This window comes from Oryctolagus cuniculus, chromosome 7 (assembly GCF_964237555.1).
Source record: "Oryctolagus cuniculus chromosome 7, mOryCun1.1, whole genome shotgun sequence".
In the NCBI taxonomy this organism is placed as follows: domain Eukaryota; kingdom Metazoa; phylum Chordata; class Mammalia; order Lagomorpha; family Leporidae; genus Oryctolagus; species Oryctolagus cuniculus.
Window position 1 is genome coordinate 118,096,922 of NC_091438.1, and position 12,196 is coordinate 118,109,117.

The window sequence follows — 12,196 nt, forward strand, 5'->3', positions numbered from 1 at the left end:
TTATGCATTGAGTGTAACACCCCACCCAATCACATAAATCAGATGTAAAGATAATCGAGATAAACAGAGAGAGGAAATAAGACATTTGTGGGACTTTCAAATAGTCTCTAAGATTATTTCCTGTGAGCAAGAATGCTTTTGAAGGTTTGTGCATGGGAAGGGCAGGTTGTTGCAAGATGGCTTTTGAACATCTCATGCTCTGAATTGGGTTTGGCTTGGAAATAGTTTCAGAGCAAGAGGACGGAAGTGTCAGTTCTCTCCAAGCTTTTCTCTTTTATTATTTGTAAGTTTATTTTAGGGTACATATTGCCTTTTATAAGTGTTTCTGGTTTATTAAGGGAATACATGTTTATTCTGTTGCTGGTATGTGCAGGGCATTGTGGGAACAAAGCTAAGACCAGATGTGGGTCCTGCTCTTGAGCACCTGAGAATTGAGTCAATGAGCAGACATGGAAGCAGATGTGGAAGGTCCTGAATTCTGATCCACATAAAAGAGATGAATTTCTGTTTAAGTTGAGCTTAAGAAATTACTCACAATTCTTAAAATGCGTTACCTAACTTAGTTCTTTTTTATCCCCATTCTCCTAATTTCTACTATTCAGCATCTTTCTATACCTTGCCCTGTGTTGCTGATTTTATCATCGATATTTTGCTGGGATCACCAAGTGCTGAAGTAAGGATTTTTTTTCATTACTCATGAAACCCCTTTTGTCATATTCTATTTGGGGCTATCCTGGGTACGGGTGACATTGTGGCGAGTACAGGAGAAATGACATTTAGTCCTGCCAGGGACTCACAAAGACCACACTGAAAGACAAGGGAGCATTCTGCCACCCCTTCCATATCCCACCAAAAGTTAGGAGGCCAGAGTTAGGATTCGTGTGTGTTTGTAACAGATCTAATGTTATGGCTAGTGTGCAGCAACTGCAGCTCGCAAAGGCAGCTGGTGTTAAGTGTCAACATACTGGGAAAATTCAGGAAGAACAACTTCAAACCATAAACTTCCTTTAGATTTGAAAACTCTAACTTTGTGATGTGACCTTGAAAAGTAACTTTTCAAGAGGTTTTTCTTGTTTTCATTTACATTAGCTTATTAAGGAGAATAATTTAAGAAATCAGCTTACAAACCACACTTATTTTTAATTAGCTCTAGTTTATTCAATGGAAATGTTACCATTAAAACATGAAGCACTTGTGCCTTGCAGTATGGTCCAGTGCCCTGGGTAAGTAGTGTGGTCTTGGGAGGAGAATCACTTTGGAGCAGTCTCAGTGCAGGCTGGTATCTGTCATTTCAGATTCGCCGGGTTGCCTGTGATCAGCTGTACACTCTGAGCCAGACGGACACTTCTGTTCACCCAGACGTGCAGAAGCCAAATCAGTTTCTCCTGGGTGTCATTCTCACAGCTCAGCTGCCTCTCTGGTCCCCAACCAGTATAATGAGAGGCGTCAACCAGAGGTGCGTCATGATGATGAAAAACTCACAGTAAACAAAGAGTAAATACTGTGTGTTCTGCTCCCCTAAAGTCCTCAGTACCTAATTGAGGTAATGTAGTTTCTCCTTCCTTCCTTCTGACATCTCCTTGAAAGTGGGGTTTGTGTTTTTCTCTCTATTCGGAACAGGAGATTTGAGGAAACACTACCAGGCTTTCTTCTCCATCATCCCCAGTTTTACTGAGCCAGGTCCCTGTGCAGAGGTCACACTGCTTCTGTCCCCCTGTGTGTCACTTTCTTGGCCCCGATGCTTTATAGCTCCATTCCAAGAGGTCGCTGGGGTGTCCTCCCAGCATGCTTTCTTGGCTTCAGACATGCCTGAACTCCTGGTCCAGGCTCATTGCGTGACTCAGGCAAGTCCCTTCTGCCTGCCACACCTTGTCTCTGCAGGCTCATCTGCATGCCACGTGTTCTTAAACCTAGGCCCAGGGGAGGAGGTGCGGGTTGCACATCAGCCTCAAGCTACGTGGCTTTCTCCAGCTCAGCCTCACAGACAGCCCCTGCCATGGGGCCGATAGGTGCCGTGGAGATCTATGTTTATGATTTTAAAAAAAAAAAAAAAGATTTACTTTATTTATTTGTAAGACAGAGTTACAGAGAGAGGTAGAGACAGAAAGGTCTTCCATCCTCTGGTTCACAACCCAGATGGCCGCAATGGCCAGAGCTGCACTGATCCGAAGCCAGGAGCCAGGAGCTTCTTCTGTGTCTCGCACGTGGGTGCAGGGGTCCAAGGACTTGGACCATCTTCTACTGCTTTCTCAGGCCATAGCAGAGAGCTGGATCAGAAGTGGAGCAGCCAGGACTAGAATCAGCACCCATATGGGATGCCTTGCTTCAGGCCAGGGCTTTAACCTGCTGTGCCACAGTACTGGCCCCCTGAGTGTATGCTTTTTAAGTCAGAGTCCTAGAGGAGGGACTCTAACATATAAGTGTCCAAGCCTGGACTCAGTTTTTTTCTGTGACAAAACATACAAAACAAAAGTTTTACTATTTCAACGATTTTTAAGGGTTCAAGTCAGGGGCATTAAGTACATATACATTGTTATGCAACCAACACCACCGTCCATATCCGGAACTTTTTCGTTATCTCAGAATGAACTTTGTACTCACTGAACAGTAGGTGCCCCGTCCTCCCTCCTTCTAGTCCGGAGCAGCCAGCATTCTACTGTTGTCTTCATGAATTTGACTAGGTACTTCATATAGGTGCACTCTTGTGTATGTTTTCCCTTGTATGTCTGTTTTATTTCTTAGCATAATGTCCTCAAGGTTTACCTGAGTTGTAGCATGTATCAAAATGTCTTCCTTTTAAAGGCTGAATAATGTCTATGTGAAGACCGTATTTTCTTATACATTCATCTACACTTGGATGTTTGGGTTGTTTCCATGTTTTAGCCATGGTGAATAATGCTGCGACCCCTTTTCAGTCCTGTAGGCTGTCTTCTTGAGGCCCAGGCTGCTAGGCCTAGGCCATCTGGTAACTCTGAGGACCCACCTGTGTTTCCCAGTGGCCATCCCATTGTACTTTCCTACCAGCTGTGTAGATGTGCTGGGACTCCTCCCCATCCCAGCAAGCTCTTGGATTGCTGTTTGTTGTTTTATTGTTGGTAGTAGTGGTCCTAGTAAGTGCAGAATGTATCTCTTTGTGGTTTTGATTTGCATTTCCCTGCTGATAAGTGATGTTGAGCATCTCATTATGTGCACCTGTTCTTTGGAGAAGTATCTATTTAAGGCCTTTGCCCATTTTACATTGGATTACTTTGTTGAGTTTTTTTTTTAATGTGTCCTAGATCTTAATCCCTTATTAGATACATGATGAGCAGATATTTCCTACCTTGTTACACAAGTTTTTTGCTTTTGGTAAAGTACAGGGTATTCCAGTTTTACTTTTTTCATCAGTGCTTTTGGTGTCACATCCAAAACATATGCCGAATCCTGAGTCATAAAGCTTTTCCCCCTCTGTTTTCTTCTAAAGATCTTACAGTTCTAGCTCATTTATTTGGGAATTTGATCTAGTTTAATTGAAGTTTTGTATATGGTGTTAGGTAAGAGTCCAGCTTTATCCTTTTCCAGGTGATACCTAGTTTTCCCAGCACCATTTTTTGAAAAGATTGTCCTTTCCTCATTGAAAAGTTTTAGCATGCTTGCTGAAAATTGCCTGATTGTATATACAAAGATTAATTTTGAGTTCTTTATTTCGATTGCTTCTGTTCTTTCCGTGTCCTGTTGGCCTGGACACCTGTCTTCACGCTAGTCCACACTCGTGATCACAGTGGCATCTCAGTGACTGCAGCCAGGAGGCATAAGTCCTCCGACTCTGTTCTTCAAGATTGTTGTGACTGTTTAGGTCCCTTTGCAGTCCCTTGTGAATTTTGGGATGGGTTTTTCTCTTTCTACAAATGTCACTGAGATTTTGATAAGGGATTTATTAACTCTGTGCATGAGTTTGGGTAGTATTAACACCTAAACAAGATTTAGCTGGCGCCGCGGCTCACTAGGCTAATCCTCCGCCTAGCGGCGCCGGCACACCGGGTTCTAGTCCCGGTTGGGGCGCCGGATTCTGTCCCGGTTGCCCCTCTTCCAGGCCAGCTCTCTGCTGTGGCCAGGGAGTGCAGTGGAGGATGGCCCAGGTGCTTGGGCCCTGCACCCCATGGGAGACCAGGAAAAGCACCTGGCTCCTGGCTCCTGCCATCGGATCAGCGCGGTGCGCCGGCCGCAGCGCGCGGGCCGCGGCGGCCATTGGAGGGTGAACCAGCGGCAAAGGAAGACCTTTCTCTCTGTCTCTCTCTCTCACTGTCCACTCTGCCTGTCAAAAAAAAAAAAAAAATTTAAAAAAAAAATTTTAAAAAGATTTAGTCTCCCAAATATGAACTCAGGCTATCTTTCCATTTGTTTATGTCATCTTTAATTTCTTTCAGCAGTGTTTATGTTTATAGTTTTTGCTGTGTAAGTATTTCATTTTCTTAGTTAAGTTGATTTGTAAGCCTTTTGTTCTTTTTTGATGCTATTATAAATGGTATTGTTTTCTTGATTTCTTTTTCAGACTATTTGTTACTATTGTTAAGAAATGCAACTGAATTTTTTTTGTTTTTTTTGTTTTTGTTTTTTTTTTTTTTTTTTTTTTTTGAGAGAGAGAGAGAGAGAGAGATACACCTGGCGAATTTGGGTGTATGTGTTGGGGGGCAGCCAGGATGCTGGAGCTCTCTTGTCTGCTTGAACAGCTTCCCATTAGGGACTGAAACTGAGAACTGGGTCTCCCACATGAGTGGTAGGAACCCAGTTACCAATTAGCATTGCCTCCCAGGGTCCCCATCAGTATTAAACTGTAGTCAAGAGTCAGAACTGAACTCATGCACTTGAATGTGGGATGTGGGTGCCTGAACTACTAGACTAAATGCCTGCCCCACAACTGATTTTTGAGTGTTAGTTTTGTGTCCTGCAACTTTTCCGAATATGTTTATTAGTTCTGACAGGTTTATGTGTGTGTATGATCTTTAGGATTTTCTACATATAAAATGATGTTATCTGGGGCCAGTGCTGTGGCTTAGCAGATAAAGCCACCACCTGCAGTGTTGGCATCCATATTTGAGTACTGGCTTCTCCACTTCCAATCCAGCTCTCTGCTATGGTCTGGGAGCACAGTGGAGGATGGCTGAAGTCCTTGGGCCCCTACACCTGCATGTGACACCCAGAAGAACCTCTTGGCTCCTGGCTTTGGATTGGCCCAGCTCCAGCTGTTGCAGCCATTTAGGAAGTGAACCGGTGAATGGAAGATTCTCTCTCTCTCTGCCTCTGTCTCTGTCTCTGCAACTCTGCCTTTCAAATAAATAAATAAATCTTTTTTTAAAAAGATCATGTTAGAAGCAAACAATTTCATCTATTCCTTTCCAATTTGAATGCCTTTATTTCTTTTTCTTGAGGAATTGCTCCAGTGGAATTTTTGACATTATATTGACTAGGAGTGTAAAAGCAGCCACCTTGTTCCTCTTTCCAGTTTGAGTGTTTTTCTCATGAAAGAGTGTTAAGTTTTATCAAATGCTTTATCTACATCAAGCGAGGTGATTGTGTGTTTTTTCCTTCTTCTGTTAATGTGTTATTACATTGCTTTTCATGTGGGCTCATCCTTGCATTCTAGGAATGGATCCCCCTTGTTCATGGTCTATGCTTTAAATGTTCTGTTGTGTTTTGCTAGTATTTTGTTGAGGATTTTTGCATCAGCATTTTTAAGGGATGTTAGTCTGTTAGCTTTCCTGCAGTGTTTTTGTCTAGCTTTGGTGACATGGTAATGCAGGCCTCATACAAGGAGTTAAGAAGTGTTACTTGCTCTTCAGTTTTTCTAAAAGAATTTGAGGGTTGTCATTAACTCTTCATTACATGCTTGGTGGAGTTCACCAGGAAGCCATCTGATCCAGGGCGTTGCTTTGTTGAGTGGTTTTTATTACTGATCTATCTCCCTCCTAGTCATAGGTCTACTCAGCATTTTTTTATTTCTTCCTGCTTTCGTCTTGGCAGGTTTTGCTTTTTGAGGAATTTGTTTCATCTGGATTATTCAGTTTGTTGCTGTCTTAGAAACCTTTTTATTTCTGTAGTAATGTCCATGCTTCCTTTTTTTTTCTTAGTCTACTCTGACGTTTGTCAGTTTTGTTGATCTTTTTCAAGAACGAACTTTTGGTTTCACAAATTTTTGTGTTGTTTTTCTACTCTTTATTTTACTTATTTCCTCTCTAATCTTTATTATTTCCTTGCTTCTGCTAGCTTGGGATTTAGTGTGTCTTTTTCCTAGTTTCTTAAGGTGAGAAATTAGATGGTTGATTTGATGTCTTCCTTGGTTTTGAATGTATCCAATAACTTTTGGTATGTTGCATTTTTATTTTTATTTATGTCAAGATATTACTGATTTCCTTTGTGATTTCCTTGAACCATCCTTGACTTTTTTAGTAACTATTTTCTAGATGTATAATCTACAGAATTTCCTTAATAAATGTTTTTTGTAAGTCTTCATTACAGGATTAATTGTGTATGTCAGTATTTGTTATGTACTCATGCTTTTTTTTTTACACTTGATCTTAGCCAAAAGGCTGAGAAGCAGTCTTTCGGTTTTTTGTTTGTTTGTTTGTTTTTAAAGATTTATTTATTTACTTGAAAGGTAGAGTTACAGAGAAGAAAAGGCAGAGAGAAAGAGAGAGAGGTCTTTCATCTACTGGTTTACTACCCAGATGGCCGCAACGGACGGAGCTGGGCCAGGAGCTTGCTCCGGGTCTCCCACGTAGGTACAGGGGCCCACAGACTTCTGCCATCTTCTATTGCTTTTCCAGGCCATAGCAGAGATCTGTATTGGAAGTAGAGCAGCTGGGACTTAAGCCGGCACCCACATGGGATCCCTGCACTGCAGGCAGCGGCTTTACCTGCAACGCCACAGCACTGGCCCATCTCATGCTCTTTCTAATATTTCTATATAGAAGATCCCTGCCCACATATCTAAGTCTCAAGACAATAGTATTTTGAAGCATTTAATTTTCAAAGAAAATGGTCTGGCTTTTGGTTTCTGAGCTAAGATCTTTGTGGATGATTTACAAGTGTTTAAAAGGTAGTGGCTGCTGTTCTTCTGATCCAGCTCCCTGCTAATGTGCCTGGGAAAGCAGCAGAAGATAGCCCAAGGTACTTGGGCACCTATACCCACATGAGAGACCTGGGAGAAGCTCCTGGCTCCTATCTTCAGCCTGGCCCAGCTCCAGCCATTGTGGCCATTTGGGGAGTAAACCAGCAAATGGAAGATCCTTCTTGCTGTGTAACTAACTTTCAAATCAATCAATAAATCTTTTTTAAAAAGTAACTGAAACTTTTGTTATTAGTCTGCCATCAAGATTTAAACTGAATGAGGTGTTAACTATGTATTCTAAATTCCAGAGAATGGTTTTCCCCCAGTAGACATGCACATTAAAAGCCATAGGAGGCCGGCGCCGCAGCTCAATAGGCTAATCCTCCACCTGCAGCACCGGCACACCGGGTTCTAGTCCCGGTCGGGTCGCCAGGTTCTGTCCCGGTGGCCCCTCTTCCAGGCCAGCTCTCTGCTGTGGCCTGGGAGTACAGTGGAGGATGGCCCAAGTCCTTGGGCCCTGCACCCGCATGGGAGACCAGGGGAAGCACCTGGCTCCTGGCTTCAGATCAGCGCAGTGCGCTGGCCGCGGTGGCCATTGGAGGGTGAACCAACGGCAAAGGAAGATCTTTCTCTCTGTTTCTCTCTCTCTCACTGTCCACTCTGCCTGTCAAAAAAAAAATTTTTTTTAAAGCCATGGGAATTTCTTTATTTGCCCTTGTACATTTTTTTACTTTAGAATTCTAATGTTTCCTAGCTAAAATATTACTAAACAGGTGGTTCTTTTATCTGAAAGACCACTGGTTCCGAATTTTAATGTTTAAGCCACTTTTAAGAAGATAAAGCTGTTGGGCATCCTTGTAGAGAGGGTCAGTTTATTTAACATAACTGAATTTTAAGAATTTTGATGTGATATTAGATTGCCCTAAGCTTGGGAAAGAAGCAGAAAGTCTAAGATGAAATTTTAAACATGTACCATCAAAGAATCTCTTTAAAATACATTGAATATAGAGCTGTTTAATTTCACATGAAATTGAATCTTTGTGTATTTGTGTAATTTCAAAAATTATGTCTAGTTCCCATGTGTGGTATGTTTGCCCTTAATAGTAATGATGATAACAGCACTTACCATGAGCCCACTGAGTGCCACACAGAGTGATAAATTCTTTACATATGTTTGTCATTTAATCTTCAGAATAGCCAAATGAGTTTGACAGTTTCATCTCCATCTTTTTTAACCATAATTCTTGGTTCATTATATATTCTCATCATTAGTCCATGTGTGGGCCTTTTATTTATGTTGTGTATATGCATGTGTTTTTATTTTAGAAATTAGAAAACTGGGCCGGCACCGTGGCTCACTTGGTTAATCCTCCACCTGTGGCGCCAGCATCCCATATGGGCTCCGGGTTCTAGTCCCGGTTGCTCCTCTTCTAGTCCAGCTCTCTACTGTGGCCCGGGTGGGCAGTGGAGGATGGCCCAAGTGCTTGGGCCCTGCACCCGCATGGGAGACCAGGAGGAAGCACCTGGCTCCTGGCTTCAGATTGGCACAGTGCCGGCCATAGCAGTCATTTGGGGAGTGAACCAACGAAAGGAAGACCTTTCTCTCTGTCTCTCTCTCTCTCTCTCTCACTGTCTATAACTCTACCTGTCAAATTAAAAAAAAAAAAAAGATTAGAAAACTAAGAGATGAAAGTGAAGTAAGTTGTCCGTGGACACCCAGCTATAAGGAGTGGAGCCAGGATTAGAACCAATGTCTGTTTCTAAAACCTGTATTGAAAACTATTATAATTGCAGAAAAAGCTTCCTTGATGATTCTACATAAAACAACTTTCCTGTCTCTTTGTCCTCTTACTCTGCTACATATTTCTTTGTAGTACTTGTCACCACTTGGCATGTACGTCTATTTGTTATTTGCTGTCTGTCTCCCTTTTTCTTTTGTTCACCGTTTTCCTGAAATAGTTGCAGGTATTTAATAGGCACTTAGTAAGTGTTGGTTGCTATTTGAATGAATGAATATGATCAGTGCATTATGTATGTGATCTGTTCATGTTACTTAAAAATGTGATAGATTTAGTAGGTTTCCCTCTATCTTTATACTGTTACTCCTATCTGTTTTACTAAAATTACTGATGTAATTTGTGCTGAAATACAGAATTTAAATTAATATAAAGTAGTTTTATCTTACGCTTAGGAAGAGTGTCAATTGTGTAACTGGAATCTATCTGTTTTTTAGATTATTATCTCAGTGTATGGAGTATTTTGATTTAAGGTGCCAGTTATTAGATGATCTGACAAGTAAGTAAACCCCTAACTTTGATTAGGGAGGGTGGGAGAAAGCCAGATGGGCATTTGTAATTTGACTTAAATATCTCAATTGTAAATGAGGTTATAATTATTGCTTTAAATTGCATTTTAGGAGAAGGTATGGCTCTGCAGTTAAGTCACTACTTGGGATACTTGCATCTGATATGGGAGTGCCTGACTCAGGTTCTAGCTACTCTCTATTCTAGCCCAGCTTCCTGCTAATGTACGCCCTGGGGACAGCAGGTGATAGATAGCTCAAGTACTTGGATCCTGCCACCCACATGGGAGACCCAGATTGAATTCTGGGCTCCTGGCTTCAGCCTGACCCACCCCTGGCTGTTGGGGACATTTAGGAGGTGAACCAGCTAATGAAAGCTCTCTCTCCTTTTGTTCCTCTTCTCTCCACCCACTCCCTCCCCTCCCCTTTTTTTGGCCTTTCAAATAAAGAAAAACTGAAAAATATTTGTTAAGTTGAATTTTGTTTTCTTGAAAATTATCACATATAAATTTGTGTAGCATTGAGCTCTTATTCTGTTACATACTCAACTACTTATGTGTTGAGGATTTGTTGTTTTGTCTTTGTCTTTTAAAAAAATTTATTTCTTTTTATTTGAAAGTCAGAGAGACAGACATAAGACAGTCAAAGATTTCCCATCTGCTGGTTCACTCCCCAAAAGCCTGCAGCAGCCAGAACTGGGTCAGGCCAGACCCGTGAGTCCAGAACTGAATTCACTGCTCCCCCTCGGCAGTGCAGACCCAAGTACTTGAGCCATTGTCTGATGCCTCCATTAGCAAGAAGCTGGATGCAGAAATGTGCTAGGATTCAAACCTAGACACTCTGATATGGAATGCCAACAACACCAACCACTTGCCCTGATTTGTTGATTTTTAAAAAGTGTCAAAGGCTCATATTTAATTACAGAACTGTTAGTAAGGGTCTTTCTCTCCAGTATAATCTATTCTGGCAATTTTAAAGGTTGATCATTGAAAGAAAGGGAGTCTCTATTGAGGCATGTTGGTAGTGATAGTGATAGTTAATTATACGGTTGTAGTGTCACTGTTAGAAATTCTGTTGTTGGTGTGTTAAGATTTTTATCATCTGCACTTACCCTTAAATCATACAAAAGTATCTTGGAATGCTCAGTGTAAATTTTAGCTGTTCACCTCAAGGGTTTGTTTATTCTCACAATCTAGCTTAACATTAGGTTTTTCAGCCAGGCTTCAGTGATGGCTGGGTGGCAGCCATCAAGGTTTTATTCTAGTGTGCTTTTTGAGGACTGGAATCAAGAATTGCTAAACATATACAACTTTGGAACAAATGAATGTTTATTAGGGTAGACTCTCTGTCTTGGTGTCCGATAATTGAGGGATCCAGAATTTCTTATAGGATCTTTGGGGTTAGAGGATTTAATTCTAGGGAATTTGTCTTGAAACTCATAATATTTGCCAATTTGATAATATTTTCCAGAAGCCTGCACTAAGGTAGTTAGCACCATTGTATAAAAACAGAAATGGGTCACACAGTAAGCAGTAGAGACAGAGTTTCTGGGTGCAGCCAATCCAGCTCACTGTGGCCCTGACGTATGCGCCTTTACTTCACGAGGAGCCCCTGCTGGCTTCTCTTTGTAGTGCAGTGGGAGTAGATCGTAGTCACTTCCTCTGCTCTCTAATCCCTACTTCCAATATGGAATTTTGCTTTAATCCTTGTTGAAAGGGGAAAATGAGATACTTAATGCAAAAGGACCCGGAGTTTGGCTCCTTGTATAGAAACCTGGACTCCGGCTGCTGTGTTGCTGCCCTTTTTCTCCTTTGCAGAGCTCCTCCCTCCCTTGGCTTAGGTAATACTTGCTTCCTTCTCCAGAAAGCTCTGCTCCCTGGGACGGCTGCGTCACTCGGCGCTTGTGCAGAGTGAGGAGTGTCCTGTGTCTTCTGTGCACAGGGGAGCGAGCAGCTTTGTTGCTTTATGCATGAAGGTGTCTCCAGAGCCTCCGTGAAAGACCAGAGAGCTGGAGTCTCCTGTTGGTTCATGACGGGTTTTCTAGATGCATAATGGATGGGAATAATCAGAAGTTAACTTTAGCTCACGACTGTGACTCTGTGACATCAGGTCCTTCTTTCTTTGTAAAGAATATGGTGTTTTCCCTTTCAGCTTCAGAAATGGAGCAGCTAAGAATCAGCCCAGCTACCATGCTTGAAGATGAGATTACTTGGCTGGATAACTTCGAGCCTAATCGCACAGCTGAGTGTGAGACCAGTGAAGCAGACAACATCTTACTGGCAGGACATTTACGGCTCATTAAGACCCTTCTTTCACTCTGTGGGGCAGAAAAGGAAATGCTTGGTAATTATTGCTCCGTCTTACCGTGTGGCAGCAAACCTCAGTTCTCAGTCATTGCCACAGTGTTGTGTGTAATTGGAAAAATAATATAGGTGCTAAATGTTCCATGGAAAATTGACCCTTCAGGCGGTAGAAAATAGTCTGGAGTTTTAATGGATAATCAACTTAAGGTGTATCTCACCTGTATCATTTAACTGCATAGGGAATGTTGTGGTGTTCCAGATGGTTGAATAGCATGAATTCTTAATACCAAGTAACAGTTACAATTCGAAGTAGGTGTTTCTCTTTTTACTGTTATGTACTTTGTAGTATCTAATTTACTGTATGTCTTACTGCTGTTAAGGGTGACTTTCACCTGGGAAGATTGCCCCCAGCCGCTGCCACCATCCCCCTTGACAGGGTCCAGAGGAGATTCTCCTGGAGTACACATGTAATTTACAGAAATATCAGCTATTCAGAAAACAATT

At 41.9% G+C, this 12,196-nt stretch overlaps 1 protein-coding gene across 3 annotated transcripts in view; it reads left to right on the forward strand.

Annotated features, from left to right (window-relative positions):
• USP24 (ubiquitin specific peptidase 24) overlaps positions 1 to 12,196 on the forward strand; it is a 152,297-nt gene that overhangs the window by 101,663 nt on the left and 38,438 nt on the right. For all 3 annotated transcript variants that reach the window (XM_051856428.2, XM_051856430.2, XM_051856429.2), the window contains 4 exons: positions 603 to 673; positions 1,296 to 1,456; positions 9,321 to 9,382; positions 11,541 to 11,732. In XM_051856428.2, coding sequence (XP_051712388.2) covers positions 603 to 673; positions 1,296 to 1,456; positions 9,321 to 9,382; positions 11,541 to 11,732 — 486 coding nt within the window. The remainder of the gene's footprint in view (positions 1 to 602; positions 674 to 1,295; positions 1,457 to 9,320; positions 9,383 to 11,540; positions 11,733 to 12,196) is intronic.